The 21,197-nt window shown below is 37.8% G+C and overlaps 1 protein-coding gene across 1 annotated transcript; it reads left to right on the top strand.

Annotated features, from left to right (window-relative positions):
- Positions 1 to 2,908: 2,908 nt before the first annotated feature.
- On the top strand, positions 2,909 to 5,259 carry LOC114315183 (uncharacterized). Its single transcript, XM_082919040.1, has 6 exons — positions 2,909 to 2,936; positions 3,101 to 3,417; positions 3,499 to 3,792; positions 3,903 to 4,841; positions 4,983 to 5,141; positions 5,227 to 5,259. The coding sequence occupies exons 1-6, from the start codon at positions 2,909 to 2,911 to the stop codon at positions 5,257 to 5,259; spliced, it is 1,770 nt and encodes a 589-aa protein (XP_082775166.1).
- Positions 5,260 to 21,197: the final 15,938 nt, after the last annotated feature.

Below are 21,197 nucleotides of genomic sequence, written 5' to 3'. Positions count from 1 at the left end.
AGTATTACAAGCATACAAGGAGGCCCAAATCCGACCAAAAACAGAGGTTATATATGACCTAAGATGCCTAAAAAATGCTAAAATGAAGCTAAGAGACATCAAGCACACATGCTACCCTTTTGAGCCCAAAAAGCAAGTAAACAAACCATGAAGGGAGAGGGGTGTCCCTCCCCTATGCAAGACTTCAAACCATCCTTTTTGACACTAAAAATACACTGATTTTTAGTGATGAAAAGATCAAAATGCTGAAGTGAACAAAACCTTATCAAAGAGGCACCAAAATAGACCAAACAAGGCCTATGAGGGTGAGTTTGCACTCAAACCACAAAGTGACCTTAATGAAAGTCTTAGAGCAGGGAAATATGAGCCTTTTTTATGTTATACACAAGAGCTAAAACAGTAAACAAAGTAGGTAGAAAACCAATGCAAGTTTGGGGAATAAAAAGGAAGATGCTCACCCTTGAAGAACCCTTGAAGAACAAATGGTCTAGCCTCCTTCTTTGGATCAAAACCAGTCCAAAACTCAAGAAACAACTCCTCCAAGCCCCTCAATCTCGGAGTAAGGTGTAATGGTGTGTGTAATGGTGCAAAAGTAAGGTAAAACACACCTTTTGAGCCAAGAAACACACACAAGAAGGGAGAGGGAGAGGGGTATAGATATAATATGTATCTATATCTCCAAAGGCTGGTTTTTGCTTCTGTTTTTCTAACCTAGAACCAAGAGGAAAGCCTCTCTCTTATAGGACTCCCTCTTGCAAAGCTTATTCAACAAGCTTGGCTAGAGGGAAATCCCTCCATACACGTGTATGGAGGGGAAAGGAGTTGGTGCCAGCTATCACAGCTGGCACAAAATATCTCCATAAAGTGGAGGAACAGTGGTCGGCTGCCCAAAAATGCTATTCCGGCAAAAAACAGTGCCGACCGGCAACATATTATGCCGACCGGCAATAAAGTGTGCCGACCGGCAAACAAAATTGCCGATGACAGAAAAAGACCAGCCGGTGGCCTCCAGCCACTGCCGGTGGTGTATGGGGATGTCGCATAAGGCATTCCCTGCCCTTTCAAGGCAAAACACAAGTGTTTGGTGCAAAACCAGACACTAATCAGTCGAGTTCGGGGATCCTGAGGCAAGGCGCGCGAGCCGAGACCTCCGGGAACTCCAAACGAACACAAACATGGAAGATCACCGTGTGTTCAAACGGTGACGTCCAAGTCTTGAGGACGGTCAAAAATGGGGTGTCTACACATACAGTTAATTGGCCTCACGCACTGCGTGTTCTACTTCCCTTTCCAATTCAGACGCCAGTTTGGATATGATTAGACTCAGCTAGATGAGGGGGTAGAAAACCCAGCTTCATTTCCACTTCGTGGTTTACACTTGCCTCGATACCTTATTGATTGGAGGATGAGAGAGCTTCTGGCCCCTGCACCTAGCTTTAGTTATGCTCTTTCTGGCGAGTGCTTGGCTTAGCTCAAGGACGAGGCACAAGTTGGGCCAACTTGGGTTGCAGAGGCTTCCGCCAGCACAAGTAGAGGACACAGGAACACCTGACTCACCCATGCCCTTAGTTTATTACTTTGACCTTTCTTTTCCAGTTTTTGTGATGTAAAAAGAACTTTGATTTGCAATCAGAGAGTTGGAGATTGTACTTGTGTTAAAATCAATGGAATTAAAGTTGCGAGCACTAAAAATTTTCCTTTTGGTCCCAAAATGGTCTAAGTTGTAAAAGGTAAAATTTGAGACAAATCCACTTTCATCAAAACTTTTCAAAACAATTTTCCAAAGTGATCACTACCTGATACGCACGGAATCAACCCTCAAGATGTACAACCCCGAATCAAAAGATCGTAACTGCCCATAACTGCATTCCTACCGGCCCTTTTGCTACCATACTGAAGATCACATAACCAAGCTAACTGAGAATAGAGAAAGATGACCTGATCAAAATAAATGAATGGGACAGTTGAGTTGGAGATGATTACGGCCGAACCTCGAGATGAAGTTGCCTACGTATCCCAAAGATGGGAATCAGGCCTTACGTAGTTCGGTTTAGGTTCACTTGAGTATTAACTCTCTCATTTTGCGATCTAACTTTTTCCAAAGTCGCCCTTCCGGGTTTTCAACCTTTTCAACTCAATTTTTTTTTTCTAATTTTTCATGCTCTAACTTTTGCCTAGGTCGTCCTTCCGGGTTTTCAGCCTAGCGAGCCTCTCAAGCAGGCCCGGCCCTAAGGGCAGGCAAAAGAGGCCTGCGCCTTGGGCCCCTAGATTTGGGCTGAAAATAGGGTCCCAAAATATGATTTTGTGTTTTAGATATAAAAAAGAAAACCAAATATTATAAGCCCAATTGAACATGGGGCCAAAAAAAAAAAAATCATAATAGTGGCCCAATGAACATGGGCCCAAAAACAAACACATCATAATATACCCACATGGATCACTGAAAGAAGGAAGATCAAAGAAACACATGGGTTACTGAAGAATGAATGAATTCACATGGGTTAAGAAACACATCTCTGTCTCTCGAATTGGATTCATCTCTCTCTTGCATTGGACTGATGAAGATGAAATCGTGTGAGTTTTCAGTCCTCTCCTCTCCTCCATATTTGATGGACACTGAGCATTAACGATTTTGGGCATCAAAACCGTGAGTCTCTCTCTCTCTATATATATATATATCACATTTAAATGGAGGAAGTTTTTGCCCTAATTTATTGCAATAATTTTCCCCTAATTTTTCTCCTAATTTCTTGCCCTATATAATTTGTTCTTTAAATTAGAAAATTACCTAATTCATGTGCTTTAGTGAAAGTCTATAATTTTTGTTATGCTCTAATTCTGAAAGTATATTATTTGCAGAGATCAGTGATTGTGAATTTGTGTGGATTTGTGATCATATAGAGTAGTCATGCCTTCTAGGAAGTATATTTCTGGATGTGAAAAAAGGAAAAAGAGCAAAAATTAGAAAATTTTATTCAATCTCAATTAGGAGCGCTTGATAAATTTTTTGGTAGCAAGAAACAAATAGAAAGTTTATGTTTGGTTGATGAAGATTTGGTAATTGAAGAACTTAATTAATGTAATGAGAATGAAAATGAAGATTTGGATGTTGAAGAGCCTATTGAATGTTTGAATGAGAATGACAATGAAGAATTGGTGAATGGGAAAGCCACTGAAAGTGAAGATTTTAATGTTGAATATGGACCTTTAAATATTAATGACCCAAGTAATTGGGACAAGATTGATCAGAATTTCAAAGATTTATTAGTTGAAAGAGGTCCTATAAGAAGTAATGTTGTCAATTTTCCTAGAGATGACAATGATAGACATTTCTCCTCTACATATTACATTCGAAATTTATCAAATGAAGAGAAGCAAGATAGGAAATGGCTAGTCTATTCAGATGCTTCAAACAAAGTATTTTCCTTTTGTTGTAAGTTGTTTAAGGAAGATGGGAACAAGACTTAGTTGTCTACTAATGGATTTAAAGATTGGAAGAATCTAGGTCATAGGCTTAGAAGTCATGAAACTAGCAATGAGCACATGACTTGTATGAGCAAATGGATTGAATTGGAAAATAGATTGCAAAAGAATGAAACAATTGATAAAGGTGTTCAAGAACAAATCAATAGGAAGAGAGAACATTGGAAAAAGGTGTTACTAAGGATAATTGTTGTTGTGAGAACTCTTGCTAAAAATAATTTTGCGTTTCGTGGAGACAATGAGAAGATTTATCAAGAAAGAAATGGAAACTTTTTAAGTTTAATTGAAATGATTGCTCAATTTGATTCGGTAATGCAAGACCACCTTCATCGCATTGAAAGGAATGAAATTCATTACCATTATCTTGGTCACAAAATCCAAAATGAATTGATACAAATGTTAGTGGGTGAGATCAAAAGTACAATTGTGAAAGAATCAAAGAAGCGAAATATTTTTCAGTTATTCTTGATTGTACTCCAGATGTTAGTCATGAAGAACAAATGTCTCTTGTAATAAGATGTGTGGATGTTTCAACTAATCAAGTAAAGTTGGAAGAGTTCTTTTTAGAATTTTTAAAGGTGGATGACACATCGGGATTGGGTCTTTTTAATGTACTTAAAGAGGTATTGTGCACACTCCAACTTGATATTGGTGATATAAGAGGGCAAGGATATGATAATGGCTCTAACATGAAAGGGAAACACAAAGGTGTACAGAAAAGGCTACTTGAAATAAATCCTGGAGCATTCTACACACCATGTGGTTGTCTTAGTCTTAACCTTGGACTTTGTGATGTGGCTAACTCTTGTCCCAAAGCTATCTCTTTTTTTGGAGTGTTACAACGTATATATTTATTGTTTTCATCTTCTACAAAGCGGTGGAAAGTTTTCAAAGATCATGTGGAAGGTCTCACATTGAAGCCATTGTCACAAACAAGGTGGGAAAGTCATGTTAAAAGTGTTAAAGCAATAACATATCAAGCTCCACAAATAAGAGATGCTTTAAATCATTTGGAAAATCTTGGTGAACCCCACAATACAAAGAGTGAAGCTGAGTCTTTAGCAACATATGAAATTGAGAACTTTGAATTTTTGCTTGGCGTGATTATTTGGCACAATTTATTGTTTGCAGTTAACTCAGTTAGCAAAATATTTCAAAGGGAGGACATGCATATTGATGTTGCTATAATTCAGTTAAAAGGACTCATTACCTTTCTTGAAAAGTATAGAGAAACTGGATTTTTGGATGCCATGATTGAAGCAAAAGAAGTTGCTACTCTAATGGAAATTGATCCAGTATTTTGTGAAAAGCGTGTCATTCGCAGAAAGAAACAATTTGATGAGAATATTAGTGAAGAGGTGACATAGACTGCTGAAGAATCTTTTAGAGTTAATTACTTTATGTATATAATTGATCATGCTCTTTCTTCACTTAAGAGTAGGTTTGAACAATTTCAAGTATATGAGGAAAATTTTGGATTTTTGTTTGATTTGAAAAAGTTGAGTTCTACTAACAAGGGATATTTGAAGACTTATTGTGTTAATCTTGAAGATTTTCTGAAATATGATGAACTTCCTGATATTGATGGGAGAGATCTATTTTCAGAGTTGAATGTCTTGAAAGAAGTTTTACCGGAAGGAATCAAAAGGCCAATTGAAGTATTAAATTATTTGAAAACAATGGATGGTTGTTTCCCAAATGCATGGATTGTGTATAGAATTTTGTTAACTATACCTGTTACAGTGGCCTCTAGAGAAAGAAGTTTTTCAAAGTTGAAGTTAATCAAATCTTACCTTCGGTCAACTATGTCATAAGAAAGATTGAATGGGTTAGCTTTGTTATCCATTGAAAAGGATATGGTGGATAAATTCGATTATGCAAGCTTCATGAGTGATTTTGTAGCTAAAAATGTGAGAATAGTAATGTTTATATGATAGCTGGTTCAATTGTAAACTGGATATTTCTAAACTATAAAGCAACAAAACTAGATTTTTAGTTTTTTGAGTATTTGTAATGATTGCTTCCTATCTTAATATATGAAAGTAAATTTTTGTTTATAATTTTAATGATTATATGTGCAAGTAAATTTTTTTGTGGCTACAAACAAATAAAAAAGTTGTTGTAACTTATCATTTTATCCATCAATTTTTTTTTAATGTAAAAAAGGCTCCATTTTCGAAGGTCGCCTTGGGCCCCCTAAATCTCAGGGCCAGCCCTGGTCTCAAGGGTAATATTTCTTCAACTTATCCATATTGATCGGCTGTAAAAACTCCAGGCCATTTAGGTCCATGAGAATAATCACCTCTACCGACCAGATAGATTTGATGATGTAAGGACTAGTCCAATTGGGTCAGAATTTGCCTCTAGGGTCATGGATGGGAGCCCAGTTGTCTTTCAATAACATGTCTCCCTCCTTGAGATTCCTAGACTTAACTTTCTTGTTAAAAGCCCTAGCAATTTTGTGTTGGTAGCCCTGGACATGATATAATGCCCTTAGTCTTCTCTCATCAAACATCATCAACTCCTCAAACTTGCTCTGTTGCCAGTCCGCCTCCTCTATCTTACACTCGGCCATAACTCGCAGCGATGACACTTCAATTTCGACGGGCAAAATAGTCTTCATTCTATAGACGAGAGAATAGGGGGTTGCCCTATAGATGTTTGGATTAAGGTTTTGTAGCCCTAGAGCGCGATCGACAGTTTATCTAGCTAGTCCCAATACGTTTCCACCATCTTCCGCAATATGTTCTTGATATTCTTATTAGTGGCCTCAATAGCTCCATTAGTCTGTGGTCTGTATGTTGATGACTTATGAAAAGTCACGTTGTATTTCTCAAGTAGATCCAGCACCTCTTTCTAGAAGTGTGAGCCATTATCGAAGATGATCTTGTTCGAAACCCTATATCGGCAGATGATGTTGTTTCTGATGAACTTGGCTACATGCATGTAGCTTAACTTTCCGTGCTCATTTCGGATACGACTAGCCCTACAGTTCGAACCCCCGTGGTGCTGAATCTGATTCCACAAGTGCAATGTGAAATAGATAAACACAAATGAGTCCACATCTGGCAATTCTTTTGGAAAATTAATTTTGAATCAAAATGCCAAAAATGAGCTGCTTTGCCAAATACAAAGTCGCCACCTAAATATTTTTGAGAAATTTAGGAAACCCGTGACTCGTAATAAAGGCCACGTGTCCGTCACCACCAAGATTGTCTCGACTCTGGAACTTAGGTACGAGAGAGGAAGGTTATGAATTGAGCACCCTATTGGCTCGATCAAAGATCGACCTCTACTAATCATGATGTGATTCTTATCTACATTATATGCTCCTGTTTCGATTATTAGACTAACTTACTATGTGTTGCACACAAGTATAGACTAATTTGCAAAAATTGGAACACTTTGATTTCATGTTTGTTTTTGAAAATTGTTTCGAATATGTACCACTTGAAAAGGTGACATCACATGTACATTTGATCAAATCATCCCAATTTGAGCAATTAGCCTTCAGCCACTGGCATCCAAACAATTTAGCACTTTAGTAGTTAGCCTCAGGGCAAGCATGCTAGACTGACAACAATCACACTCATGCAATATAATAAAGCAATAAAGCTTACCCCAATTCCTAAGGCGAGCCAAAAGAGAGAAAATAGTTAGAAAAATGCATGATCCTAACTAAAGCAATATGCCTAATGCAAGTATGGCATGTGAATCAATTTGATAGTATGCAGTTTAAGCACGTTTTCAAAGCAATAATAAATAACAATGCTTTGTTAAAATGATGAATCGAGCCTCGATGCATGCAAGATAAATGGATGCAAACATGGAATATGATAAATGAAACATGATGTTCTAAACTATCCATCGTAAATAGATAAATAAAAGGAAGAAAGACGTAGGGTTGGAAGACATATATATTATTACAAGTTGCCCTCATGCAGGAGGGTCAGAATGAATGTCCTAGCTAATTACTACGAATTAACTAACTATTACAAACCAAATGAATAAATTAACTACACTAGCTAATTAACTAATTATTACAACAACAAATTTAACTAACTATTCTAGCTTATTAATTAAGTATAACACAACTAACTAGCTAAGTACAACACAAATTTAAATGGGCCCTGAAATACTAGGGATGGCTCATGCATGAACGCGGATTTTCACCCTATAATGCTCTCCGTTTTGCTACCGGAATGCCTCTGTTGCATGGTTAGAAAATTGCATTATTTTTTCACCTCAACTTCTGCTCTGCTCTATTGGAAAAAGGACACTGCCTGGCTGAAAAAGTGACCGGCAACCCAAAAGTAGTGGCCAGCAGGCCACTAATAGTGGGTTGCTGTCCACTAAAAGTGGCCTACCGGTCACTGATGTTGGTTCTTTCCTGTAGCAACAAAGGACAAACAGAGCACAAACCAGAGTCTTTTCAGGAGATATTTGTCCACCTTGCCTCTCCTTATCAGCAAACAGGTCAAATGAGGGGTAGACTTAATTTGCAAGCCATCAAACGACACAATCTCGTTACGTGATGACTTATGAATCAAGGGACACAATTTCAATAAATGCACAACAAAAGACCAACAAAACCTTCTCCCTATCATGGATTGATCAAGGGAAGTGGTTGACCTTGGAAACTTGAACCATTTCATCATTTAACAAGTATGAAATGACTCAAGTCTCCATGTGTTCAATTAACGTCTGATTGAACTCAAATCTTTATTATCTTGTTCTATTTTAATCCAAGTTTTATTACTTCTTTTTAATTACCTTCCATTCCTTAATTCATTAAGTCCAAAAATGAGCTTTAAATCCACTAATGGAAAGAAGTACCAAACCAAATGTTGTTTCAGGCATGAGAGCGATGTCATGCCGTTGGTAATGAACCCCCAAAGGGATTAAACCATTAAGCACAATAACCTCAATCTTAAGCTTAAACAAACAATCGGTTTGAAACCTGTGAAAACCCATATTTAAATTATTCTTAAAAGAAAATAAATGAATAAATTAATTAATTAATTTTATTCATAATCTACCTAAAATATATAATAGTGTAAAAATTAGTTTTAAAATAACCCAATTCAATCACTAACAAAGACCTTATTAAGAATAAAAATGTTGTGGATGTTCAATAATTATTGTTATAATTTATTAGTAAAAAAAAAGAAAGAAAAAAAAGGGAAGAATCAGATTCTCGGCAGGTATGTGCCACCTGCAAGCTTGCATGTAAGCTTGGAAAATTCTATCCCATCATCATTCTTGGGTTAGGGAGAATTGTAGTGGAGAGCATAGGGCGAGAGAGAAAAAGAGAGAGGGAGTGAGGGGGGAAAGGCTCAACAGGATTTGTATTTGTACATGGAAGGCTTAGCCTATGCATGTCTTGGACAGGTGAAACTAAGGGAAAAAAAAAATTCAGTAGAAGGAGAAGAAGAGAGGAAGGTTAAAGAAGCAAAATTTTGCTACCATTTTGTCACCCTTTTGAATCCCACTATTAAGTAAGAAAATCCTCTCAGCCCTCTCATTTCTTTTTATTAATGAAGTTTTCAGATTATGTTCTTGTGATTAAAATGACTACTCATAAATAGAAATTATATATATATATATATATATGTGTAAGAATTTTGTGATGTGTATATCAAGTGTTTAAAGATATTGATAGTCTTAAAATCATCTTATTATTGTAAAAAAAAAAAAAAAAAAAGCTTGCATGTGTAGTTATACATTTAAAGAGAAGATTGAAAATAATCTGTCTGTTTTGAATCTGCCATAATGTTTGCCCGAATTTTTAGACAAATTTATACTCAAAATTTCGAGATTATTTCTTCTACAAAGTTGTTGATAATGATGTCTAGTTCATCCAGGAATTTTGGCAACAATTTTTGAGCTTTCTACGAGTTTATACAAATTTTTAACTAAATCTGAAACTAGGAGACAGATTTTACTATATATTTGAAAATTTATATAAAATTCTATACTATGCCAAATCTGGTAATTTCTAACTAAAAGACGAAATTTGAGAAGTCTAGTTTCATGATAAATTTTTAGATTATGGATTTGATCTATAAATTTAAGCATTGAATTAATGTAAGGAAATGTGACGAATCTGTGTCATAAAAACTGTTGGAAATTTTACAGGATTATTTACAACTTCTTTTTCTGAAATTCTTTCTGAAAAGTGACCTAAACATCCCTATTGAGTATTCTGTTTAATTGCACGAATTTTAGAATTGTGTAAATAATTTATTTATAATTTTTAATACCTAAGTTATGATCTGTAATTTTCTGGACATGATAAAATCATCACTTCAATATTGTGTGGTTCTAATCCATCAACTATTATAAGTTAGTAATCCATGTATGAGTGTGTTGTGATTTATTTAATATTGTGCTAGTCTAATTTTGTAAATCAAAAATTTGTGCATGTGTCTAATTATGGTTTACTTCTTGTATCTAAGTTATTATGTTCATACCATGGCTTAAATTAATTGTCTATAAAATTTTGTACATTTAATTATTATTGTGTGACATGTATAATGTCTTTTTTTTTGTTGGTATAACGTTATTGGTGATTGAGAATTGAATAATTTGTGTTTAATATATAAAATTACTGATAAAGGATTAATACCGGGTATTCAGTGTGAGCCCTGATTTTTAATAATTTTTAAGTAAATTGTGTCGCGAAACCTTAAGATGACACGGGGATTATTTGAACCCTTATCGGTATTTGATTTTGGAATAAGGGTGGATGTGCGAGTGGCACGCAGGGAAGTTACGTACCCCTGGCAGACTGTTCCCTTGGGGCAGACCACGGATGTCATGGCTTGGGTATATAACTCCGGGCGTGGGCATCTTTGGTAGTTCTTGAATATTTGACCGAGGGAGGGTTTCCAAATTAACCGTGGCAATGACTTAGTGGTTAGTAAGTTAAACCTCTTTGGCGAGATTTCAAAGGTCACCTAAGTTATTAACATTATTTGAATTATTTTAATGGCTGCAATTTATGTTTACGATTATATTATTATCTCGTGTATATAATCTCATTATTTTCTCTCAAAAAGAATGGTAGGTTGGTTATGTTTTCTTACTGTGTTGCAAAACTCATGGCATATATTTTGTTGCCCTGGCGTTTCATGCCAGCTTATGTCGAAGAAGGGACTGAGGCTGAAATTGGAGCTGCTGCTAATATCGAACCTTGGCTAATTTAGAGTCAAGATTTTATCAAAATCATGTTATTTCTTGTATTAGTATTTAACTATATTGTGACGTTGTGTGTGAACTTGTAGTTTTATTTTGTTGTTGGACTTTGACTATGTAAGAATTTAAAAGTTCCTAATTAGTTGCTAAAATTTTATCTAACAAGTTATTGTTATTTGAATCTTATGACGTTTCAAAAAAAAAAAAATTTGGGGCGTCACAAAACCACTCTTAAATAAAATAAAATGCCAAGAAAAGAGGGAGGTTGCAGAGATGATTAGAGGTGAAAACAAGTATGGAAAACAAGAAATAAATGCTATCAACTCAAATAAGTTGGTGTCTAATGCCTAAACCACCAAACCTATGGGGACCATTACACTACAAGCATACTATACAAAGCTTAAATGAAATAAACACCTCAAAACAGTCCTAAATTAGACTAAAATAGTGCTGGAATTGATGTAAAAAATGCTAAAAGAGTAAGCTAAAATAATGGAGAATGTAAGCTAGTAAAAAAACATAAGGAGGGGTGGCTAACCCCTCCATTTTTGGGACCTCAAAACAACATTTTTAGCCTCTGAAAAACTTTGAAATTTAGTGGTAAAAAACTCAAAAAAAGTTGAGAAAAAAATGGGAAACACAAGGGCGGGCAAAAGCTTAGAGAACAAGGTTCAAAGAAGGGTCATTAACCCCTCCACCTTTGGTAGCTTTAAACCACAAGTTTCAGCCCATAAAAACAGTCCAAAAATAGTTCAAAAACAGCAAGAAAAGATAGGAAAGAAGTAGTGTAGAGATGCTCAAAATTATACCTCTTGAAGCAAGGTAACTCTTTTGTTCACAAACCACAAAGCTTACACTCTCAAAGGTTGAAATTTTGACTTAATAATGTCAGCAAGAAGGGCACCAATATTGGTTAGGAAGTGTAGAGAGAGAGAGTGTAGGTTGTAAGATAGAGATAGAGAGAGAATTTCAAGTTTTGGGACTTTTGAAATTTTTTTCGTAACCTAAAACCATGAGGGAAGGTCAAGTATATATATATAAATAATCTCTCGGGTTAGAAATATCTATATAGGAACAGCTGGAACTTTTAGGGGACAGTTGGCAACAAATATCTGCATTTTACACAAATGGCCGGTAGGCCACTATTAGTGGGTGGCCGGCAACAAAAATCTGCTTGCAGACCCGATTTGAAATGGGCATATATCCTTTATTCGAACTTGGTTTCAGATCATTCTTGAGTCTAAATTGAAGCCCCGGAAGTCCACTTTCCAATGGTGGTAGCCTCACATCTAAATTCTAAGTGTGTAAAGAGATATGCCTATTTTAGTGAAGGATGCTCATTTTTACCCTAATGGATTGATGCCCAACTTTTTTCCCAACTAGTTTTCTTCTATCCCCTCCTATTTCCTTCACCTCCCTTTCATTTATTTCCATTTTGTCCTTGCTCGGTTTACCGAAAAGTGCAATTTTTAACAAAATGCGAGCCTCGGAACATTGTAGAAACCTTTGGAAAAATATTTTGAAATAGTTTTGGTTAAGATCTAAAATAGTTTTGGTTAAAAATGGGGTGTGGTTGGGATTTAGAACCTCTTCTTGCTGAAGAAATCGGACGTTTGTATAGCATAACTTTCATCATTGAGTGATCAACTTGAGGCACCCAATTCTTAAGGGCGGTCCAAAATGGGGTGTCTACAGTTGCCCCTCTTTGATAGAGTTCGAAGTCATGAAATGACGTCAGTGAATGTCAAAGCCCGTTTTGACAAGGCCGTAAGACTTGGGCAAACAAAGAAAATGCAGATGTAGTTGGTTAAATCCGAGGGTTGCCTACGTATCCCATTGTAAGGAATCAAAGCGTAGTTCAGGAACATGATGCAAATGACACACAATATAACAAAAAAATACAAATGATATGCAGTGTAATGCAATAATATAATCAAACCACACGTAGTGCATACCATACAAATACCATAAATGGATGGAGATGTAAAATCAAACTACGTTTTATATAGAAAAGAAGTGGGCATAGCCAAATGATGCCTAACACAGGCTAAGTGCCTACATCCTCAATACTGGCCTCAGCGCAGCATAGGTGCTTATACATAACAGAACCATGTTTCAACGTGAAAGGGGTGCGGGCACATGCAAGACTATGTTTTTCACAGAAAGAGTACAAGTAATTGGGTGATATGATATAAGTAAGGAATGATCTATTGGAGAAAGATAATGATCCTAAATGCTAAATGCAACAAGACAAAGTACGATGCAATGGATGCAGTGAATAAGACGTGCAAGCCAAACTACGTCTTAACTAGAAAAGGTATGGACACAAAATAGACTACGTCTAACATAGAAAAGGTGTTGACACCCTCAGTACTGGCCTCAGCGCAGCATAGGTACTTACACATGATAGAACTATGTTTCAACGAGGGAAAGGTATGGACACATGCCAAACTAAGCTTAACATGGAAAGGATGCATGTGATAAACTGGTATGATGTAATGGATGCGATGGATAATATAGTAGATAAATAGGGTGACATACTCTAATCACGCTGGAATCGTGAGAAGAAGAAGAACAAATCCCAAACACGCTGAAATCGTGTGAGGAAATGAATACTCAAACCACGCTAAAATCGTGAGAAGAGGTAGAACAAATCCCAAACACGCCGAAATCATGTGAGGAAATGAACACTCAAACCACACTGAAATCGTGAGAAGAGAAAGAACAAATCCCAAATACGATGAAATCGTGTGAGGAAAAGAATACTCAAACCATGTTAAAATCGTGAGAAAATGAAGAATAAATCCCAAACACGCTGAAATTGTGTGTGGAAAGGAACACTCAAACCATGCTAAAATCGTGAGAAGATGTCCTAAGAAAACCGCTCAGGGTCGCGTTCCACGCGTCCTGAGATAAATTCCAAGCACACTAAAATCATGTGAGGAAAGGAACATTCAAACCATGCTGAAATCGTGAGAAGAGGTCCTGAGAAAACCGCTCAGGGTCGCATTCCACGTGTCTTGAGAAAAATTCCAAACACGCTAAAATCGTGTGAGGAAAGGAACACTCTAACCACACTAAAATCGTGAGAAAAAGTCCCAAGAAAAGCCCCGAGGGAAAATGATCCTAAACACTACTCAAGATAAATGATACAAGATAACACAAGATGCAAATAAATGTAATAAGTGCGATAGATAATATTATATGTGTGTGACAAGCAATGTAGTACATGATGTTCAGAGATTGCAACAAACAAAGCAGCGCTTAGAAAACACCTCATGGGGCGAGTAACGATGAATGCTCTACTTTGACGGGAAACTCCCTCTTGTGTTCTTCGAACTCTTACCTTCAACTCACAGTACACAGTTCCTCAAATGCTAACAAGGATATGGAAGCCACGGATGCCACCTTTCTTCTTAATCATATTCACAATTTTCCCTATTCTCCAACGGGGTGACAGACTAGGTTGGTTCAGTATCCAAAATTGAGGCGCATACACGCTATCTCAACCTATGGGGCTGCCATATAGATTTCAAGCCGTGGATACACCCTTGGGTATTCAAACCAGACTTTAGTCCTGGAAATTCCAAACTTTTGTGTTCTAGGCATCGCCATTCGAACTCTAGTTTCCACCGTCGTAGTTGGTCTCCTAGGAACTCATTGCAAACATAGCGAAGATACCTCTAGTGGGGAATGGTGTTCGGGGAGAGCACTTTGATCGCCATTCTAACTTGAAGCAGGCTTGAGCTTAAGGTTGGGGTACACTCATACACCGAAGAAATGACAAGGCCTGAGAAGGTGCATCCGGAATATGATCTCAGATTTTCCAAAAGTTAAACCAAAGTTAGATGCTCTAATTTGCCCTCTTTTCTTTTGCTTTGCAGTCCAGAACATATATAGCTTCAGATAGGTCCTTGTTTGGTTACTTCCTCTTTTGATCAGGGTTGGACCCTGCAGTTTATGAAACTATTTTGCACATCATGTTAAAAATGACACGACACATTGAGCACAAAATGATTTATTTTTGAAATTGAAACCAAGAATAAATTCTTAACCGGGAATTGAGTTTACAACTGACCACAACACACCACGACTCAACAAAGGAAAAACAAAGTAAAACAACCTAAACACATCAATTTACACCTATCGAAATCAAAACGACTCAAACCAAAACAACAAACACAACACTCGAATATTTGCTTTCCATCAGTGGGAGACCTCTCGGTTCACGAGGAGCCTGTTTCTCCAGGTACTGCTTCCTATCCTTTCTCATTTGTGATTCTTACATCACTTTGGCACTCAATCTCTATTTTCTCTGAAAAGTCCTTTCCTTACTTTTTCTCTCAGTGCACATCTCTTTATTCTTTAATCTCTCTTATTTTTTTTCCCTCCCCAGAGTGGTTGATGAATAAGCTGGAAGTTGTGGACCCTATAAGGGGGTCAAATATCTTGCTCCATTTCTAGTTCGTGCTTCGCACTTGGCTCGATACCTCTCTGCTTCGAGGATGCAAGAACTTTTGGCCTCTGTGAGTAGTTTTAGTTGTGCCCTTTCTAGCAAGTACGTTGACAACGGGAAAAAGATAGAAAACCTGACTCGATTGTGCCCCTAGTTCATCACTTTGACTATTTTTTTTTTTTTTAGGTTCTACTAAAATAATTTTGACCAACATGAGAGTTAGATTAACATGCTTGTTCGACTTTCTGCTTTGAAATCTTGTAAGTTAGGCTATGAGCACTGAATTTTTTTTTTTTTTGGGTCCAAGAGATGGTCCAGTTTTGGAAAAAATGGAATAATTTTTTAGAAAATTAGTCAACTTCATTAAAAATCCTTAAAACTGTTTTTGCAAATGGCCACTACCCGACCAATGAGAAATTAACTCTTGAGATGAACAACCTCAGATCTGAACTTGATTTGTCTTACAGCTGAATCTTCTAACGGAATAGGGCAATCAATTTTGAACGAAGATAAGCACGAAGATGAGCCAATTTACACATGGATAGGATAGCGGAGTTTGAACAAGCCAATCAACACGGATGAGACAAGCAGACTGAAAATGATTGGAGCCGGACTTCAGGATAAAGTTGCCTACTTATCCCAAAGATGGGAATCAAGCCTTACGTAGTTCCTGGGTAAGGTGTGCTCAGGTATTAACACTCTCCTTTTACGCTTTAACTTTTGCCAAGGCCGTCCTTTCAAGTTTTCAACCTTGCGAGCTATTCTTCTTTCTTTTCATTTTTCTTTCTTCTTCTTTTTCTTTTCTTTTTTTCTTTGTTTCCATTTTTTTTTCCAATTTTGTTCTCTTTTTTTTCATGCTCTAACTTTTGCCTTGGTCACCCTTCCAGATTTTTGGCCCAGCGAGCCTTTCAAGGATAGAAAAGTTTAACTTGTCCATGTTGATTGGCCATAGGGTCTCTAAGCCATCTGAATCCATGAGAATGGTTGTTATCCCTGACTAAATAGTCTTGATGATGTAAGAGCCCATCCAATTGGGGTCTGAATTTGCCCCTAGTGTCGCAGAGAGGAACTTAATTGTCCTTTCAATAATAAATTTTCTTCTTTCAGATTCTGGGATTTGACTTTCTTGCTGATCTTCATTGCCTTGAGAAATAACCCAATTTTGAATCTTCGAGCATATCTGACCTTTTTTTGCTCCTAGTTCAAGGGCTGCTTCTAATCCAGCTATGCAAGCTACCTTTGATGATATCCGACCTGATTGTCCCTAGTTCAAGGGTTACTTCCAATCCGACCATGCAAGCCTCATATTTCGGTTAATTGTTGAAAGGTTCAAGGTTTGAAAGCAAAGGGGTCAAGTCTCAAGGGCGAGAGTGATCCTATGCTGTACAATCTTAAAATCAATTCCAGGCATGTCTTCGTAGGACCACGCAAAACATTTTTTTGAAATCTTTTAATAAAACGACTAGTCACTCGTGCTCTTCTGAAGACAATGTAGAACCAAATCTAGATCAAGCCAGGATCCTTCTCAGCACTCATATTAACAGACAAGATCTCATCCATTAAGGGCTTAGCACGCCTCTCTTCCTCTTAGTTGATCAAATTTTTACAAATCCCGAGGAATTCCTCCCTCTTTATTTTCATCACAGTGTTGGAAACAGTTTTGAAAAGCTTTGGTCAATTCATGATTTAAAAGCACAAAAAAGTAGGTGAAAATTACTGTTGTTTCATTTAGATCTTTTGGCACAATTGGCTCAATGATAGAAACAGACACAAAAGAAAGAGTGAAAAAGACAAACAAAACAAAACAAGAATGTCTAAGGTAACACCCCCGGAATCACCTGACTCAGACACAACAAGGCTAACTCAACACCTAGTTCAAAAAGTAAAATAAACAACATTTTCAAAGTGCTAAAACAGTGCGTGCCATCCACCACATCTAGAGTAAAATGAGCGCCATCAGCAAGTGGTTTATCCTCGATCACATAGTCATATTATTCACCAAGGTCATCGATGCAGTGCCGATGGACTTTGTAGGACCTGGTGGAGTGATGACCTTTTTGTTAATCAGATCTTGAATTTCATGGCGAAGACGAAAACAACTGTCAGTGTCGTAGCCGATTTGTTGATGGAAGGTGCAGTACTTGGTAGCTTTATACTTGGCTGGAAGGGGATTATGGAGAGGCCAAGGGTCAAGAGGTTTGAGATAGCCTTGTCCTATGAGGATTTGGAGAGCTTTGGATAAGGTCATATAAAGGGGATTAAAGGTGCGGTAACCAATCCTGATAGGATTGACGGAGGGCCTGGCAAGTGCTAACTAGGTTTGGAGATCTCCAACGGGTGTTGGATTGGAGCTGAAAAGGGTGTTTCTGGTACGGCAGTCCTTTTCCTAGCTTTTTCCTTGATTTAGAATGCTTCCAACTTGAGCGACAAAAGTGTCATTCACAGTTTTTGCAACAACTGCAAGCACTTGTTGCTTGTTCAACCCTTTGACCTTCAAAGCCTCAATAGCCCACTGAAGATGTTCATAGGGATCAATGCTTACCCCGACCTTGTTCTTGCCACTTGCTTTAGCTTTGCCAATGGATTGGGTGACTATATCGAACCAAGGCCCATTTGTTGTTGTCATGTGATCACCCAGTCTCGAGATTGCTTTAGGTTGGCCGTTTTCAATTACAGCTTGCCCTAAGATTGGGAAGCCTTTTGGCGTGAAATTTCTGGCATGTGATGTGGTCGATAAGGGAGCCAAAATCCCAAAGGCTAAATCTGTCACTGTTCTCTGCAAATCTTTAATCATGCTCATCAGCTCAGAAGTAGTGGGTTCATGGGTTTGAGATGATTGGGGTTCAAGTGCATCCATTATACACAAGTTGGTCCTTTCTAGAATGAACACCTCAGGCTTGGGTAAATAGGTTGGGGTGATGTATATGTTGGGCTTGTAGGTGGATGACAGTGTATGGATTAGGTTGAGGTGTAGAGGTAATGGGTTAGTGTTATCTCGAGGTCTTTTTGGTGGAGCTATGATCTCTTCATCAATAAGATCCTAAATCTTATGACGGAGGCAGATGCAACGGTTTGTATCATGACCATGTTGTTGATGATAGACACTGTATTAAGTGGGCTCTTGTCTTGGTGGAAGAGGATTTGGGAGGGGTCGGGGTTCTAGGAGCTTTAGGTACCCTTTTTCTAGCAGCATTTTCAAGGCTTGAGAGAGACTCATGTGAAGAAGATGGGAATTTCAGGCTTGGGGCCAAGTTGAAGTGGTTTGTTTGGGACTGGTGACAGTGTTTACTTCTGAGCATTTCGCAGGTGTGCTACCACTAGTAGTAGCATTGGAACTACGAACAACATTCTTCTTCAAAGGCTCATTATCTTCCACAATGATCTCTTGTCTAATGGCATCCTCGATTTGAACCCCCATTTCATGAAGCTCTGTAAAGGTAAATAGAGATAGAACAATCATCTTCTGCAACAACTTGCCATGCAGATTCCAAACAACCATTCTTATCTGATCCTTCTCCGAAGGTCTCGTGGTCATCATCGAGGCTTTGGCCCTTTATCTAGTCACAAACACAAGAAACCCTCATTCGGCTCTTGATGAGTTGCCTCGAGATCACAAGTTGTGACCTCAATCTGTGTATTGTAAAAGTACTGAGCAATAAAGGCTTTGGCCATCTCCTTCCAATTCCGTTTGATGGAATCTTCCAACTTAGCATACCAAATGGCCGCTATACCCAACATGGTGCGACCAAAGAGAGATAGCTTATGTGGTCTAGTTAAGCCCATCAGCCGCAAGATATCAGAAAACAATCACAAGTGGACTATCGAATCCCTGGAGCAGTCAAAACGATCAATGTGTGGCATCTTAAACTGATCCGGCAATGTAATCGCAGAATTAGTGTATCCATCCTCTATGTCCGGGATGGAGTTAACCCCTTATGCTCTCTTGGACAACTTTTCTAATTTGTTGACTTTGAACGCAGTTGGATCAATTTTGAATTCAAATGGTGCCTCGGTTTGATAAACCGGTGCTTTGGAAGCTTGTGCTGGGATTGGCTCTGTTGGATTGCACTGGTTTTCTTGGACATTGGTAATATTAGCAGTGGCACCAAGCACAAGGATAGCTGCGGTGGGCATATGGGATGCAGAGGCCGCAACCGACTGTGGTTGCTGTTGTTGTAGCCTGGTTATCACCTCTGCCTGACAGGCTGTAAACTTGGCTTGACGGAATGCATCATGCTGTAGTGTCTCGACTGTCTGTTGTAGATGGTGTATTAGTTCCTTCACACTGGCCAGGGGATACTGTTCCATTGGAATAGGTGATCGGTCTCGTGCTGGGTTGGAAGTAGATGACTGTTCCTGAACTGGTCCAGACACAGGTGAGCAGAGGGGTGACTACTGTAGGACCTAGACTGGTGAATGCTGTCTAATCCTCATTCGCCTTGTAACCGGCGGTAGTGAAGCAAACACTGGTTGCCCCTGAACTAGGTCCCCGACCTTACAAAGTCTATCGACACAAATCCAGAGTACCCGGGGGATATCAGAGCCTTCTGAAGCTATGGTTTCAGGACTACCTAGCAAAAGAGAAAACAGACAGCACCTCAGCCCAATTTCACGAGAACAGATATGATCACAGCTGAGTGAATGTGCAACGCCCCAAAATTTAAGGACACCATAATAAGATTTAGAACTTCAAATCAATATTGCCACCAATATTACTAACATCCATTAATTAACAACCTAGAAATTTAAAGTTCTTAAATTACAATTTAGTCTTAGTAAAAAAAAAAAAAACACAAATATAAAAAGAAAACTAGAGAAAAACTAGAAAACATAGAAAATAGTTCATCGAACTTGGGCACTTTTCAAGCTAACCAAGGCTAAATGTCGCCTTGCAAGGCCTCGGTGTTCCCTTCAGTTTCTTCGGTACCTGACATAAAACGCCAGGGCAATGGGAATGCCAATGAGCGACGAGCTCAATAAGATACTACAACCCGAGAATACCCACCCCGATAATAATACTCACAATTAATGAATAATGTGTAGTAACAGAATGACAAATAGCAATTAATAAGCATAACATGAATGCTATCAGCTAAAATAATAACAATAGATAAAATAAAATAAATAAAAAATGGCAAACAGAAGCAGTATTTCATCATAAGGAAAATGTGCACCTTTCTTTTTAAATTCTCATAGATTTAGTTTATCAGATAAGTTTAAGTAACCACATAGCACTATTTCCACTCAACCGCTAAGCAATGGCCACGGGCAATTCTGACTCCCCCTTGGTCAAATATTCAAATGTTATTTGCTGTAACTACCAATGATGCCCACGCACCATTGGGAACAGTCTATGTTGTGATATTACAGTCTGTCCCAAGGGAACAGTCTATGTTGTGACACCCGCACAACCAACCTTATATCGCCTACACTAATAAGATCCGAAATACCTTTCCGTGCCATGTTAGGGTTCGCAACTCACTTGCACAAGATTCTAAACTGGGCTCACCCTATCACTTTTAAATTTTAATGTATCATCGGTTCAATTTTGTGTTTCTTTACTTCGTCGAATTCACATTTTGATGCATGTGCGAGTTTTAGTTTGAAAACCACAGTGACATAATGTTTATATAGCACAACACAATCATGTATGGAAACCAAAATAAATATGATAGAATGTCTTAGGAATCATCACAAAATTTCTTAAGAATTCATACACTTCTTCTTTCAGCACTGTATGGTTGAACAAAAAAAATATGAAACCCATACCAAACGAAGTTTAACCATTACAATATTTTAACTGGTGCTAGTTCATCAAGTTAGGAAAATATTTTGAGAAGAATACCAGGGCAAAAAATGATTTTAAAATGGAGAAATAAAATTTGGAGAAAACTGGTTTTTCTGGAACAGTGAGTTACATTAACTTCCAGCACAGGTGATATGTGTTTGAAAAATAAAAAGGAGGCATCAAACGGTGTCAAAAAGAGGTGTGGTCAAAACGATTTGCTAGATATTTGAGTTTAGAACATATTTCCAGAAGAGTTTGAAGACTGAAACCCGA

This window comes from Camellia sinensis, chromosome 1 (genome assembly GCF_055761805.1).
Source record: "Camellia sinensis isolate YWXY chromosome 1, ASM5576180v1, whole genome shotgun sequence".
Taxonomy (NCBI): Eukaryota; Viridiplantae; Streptophyta; class Magnoliopsida; order Ericales; family Theaceae; genus Camellia; species Camellia sinensis.
Note: the sequence above shows the minus strand (reverse complement) of the source record. Positions and strands in the feature narration are given on the sequence as shown.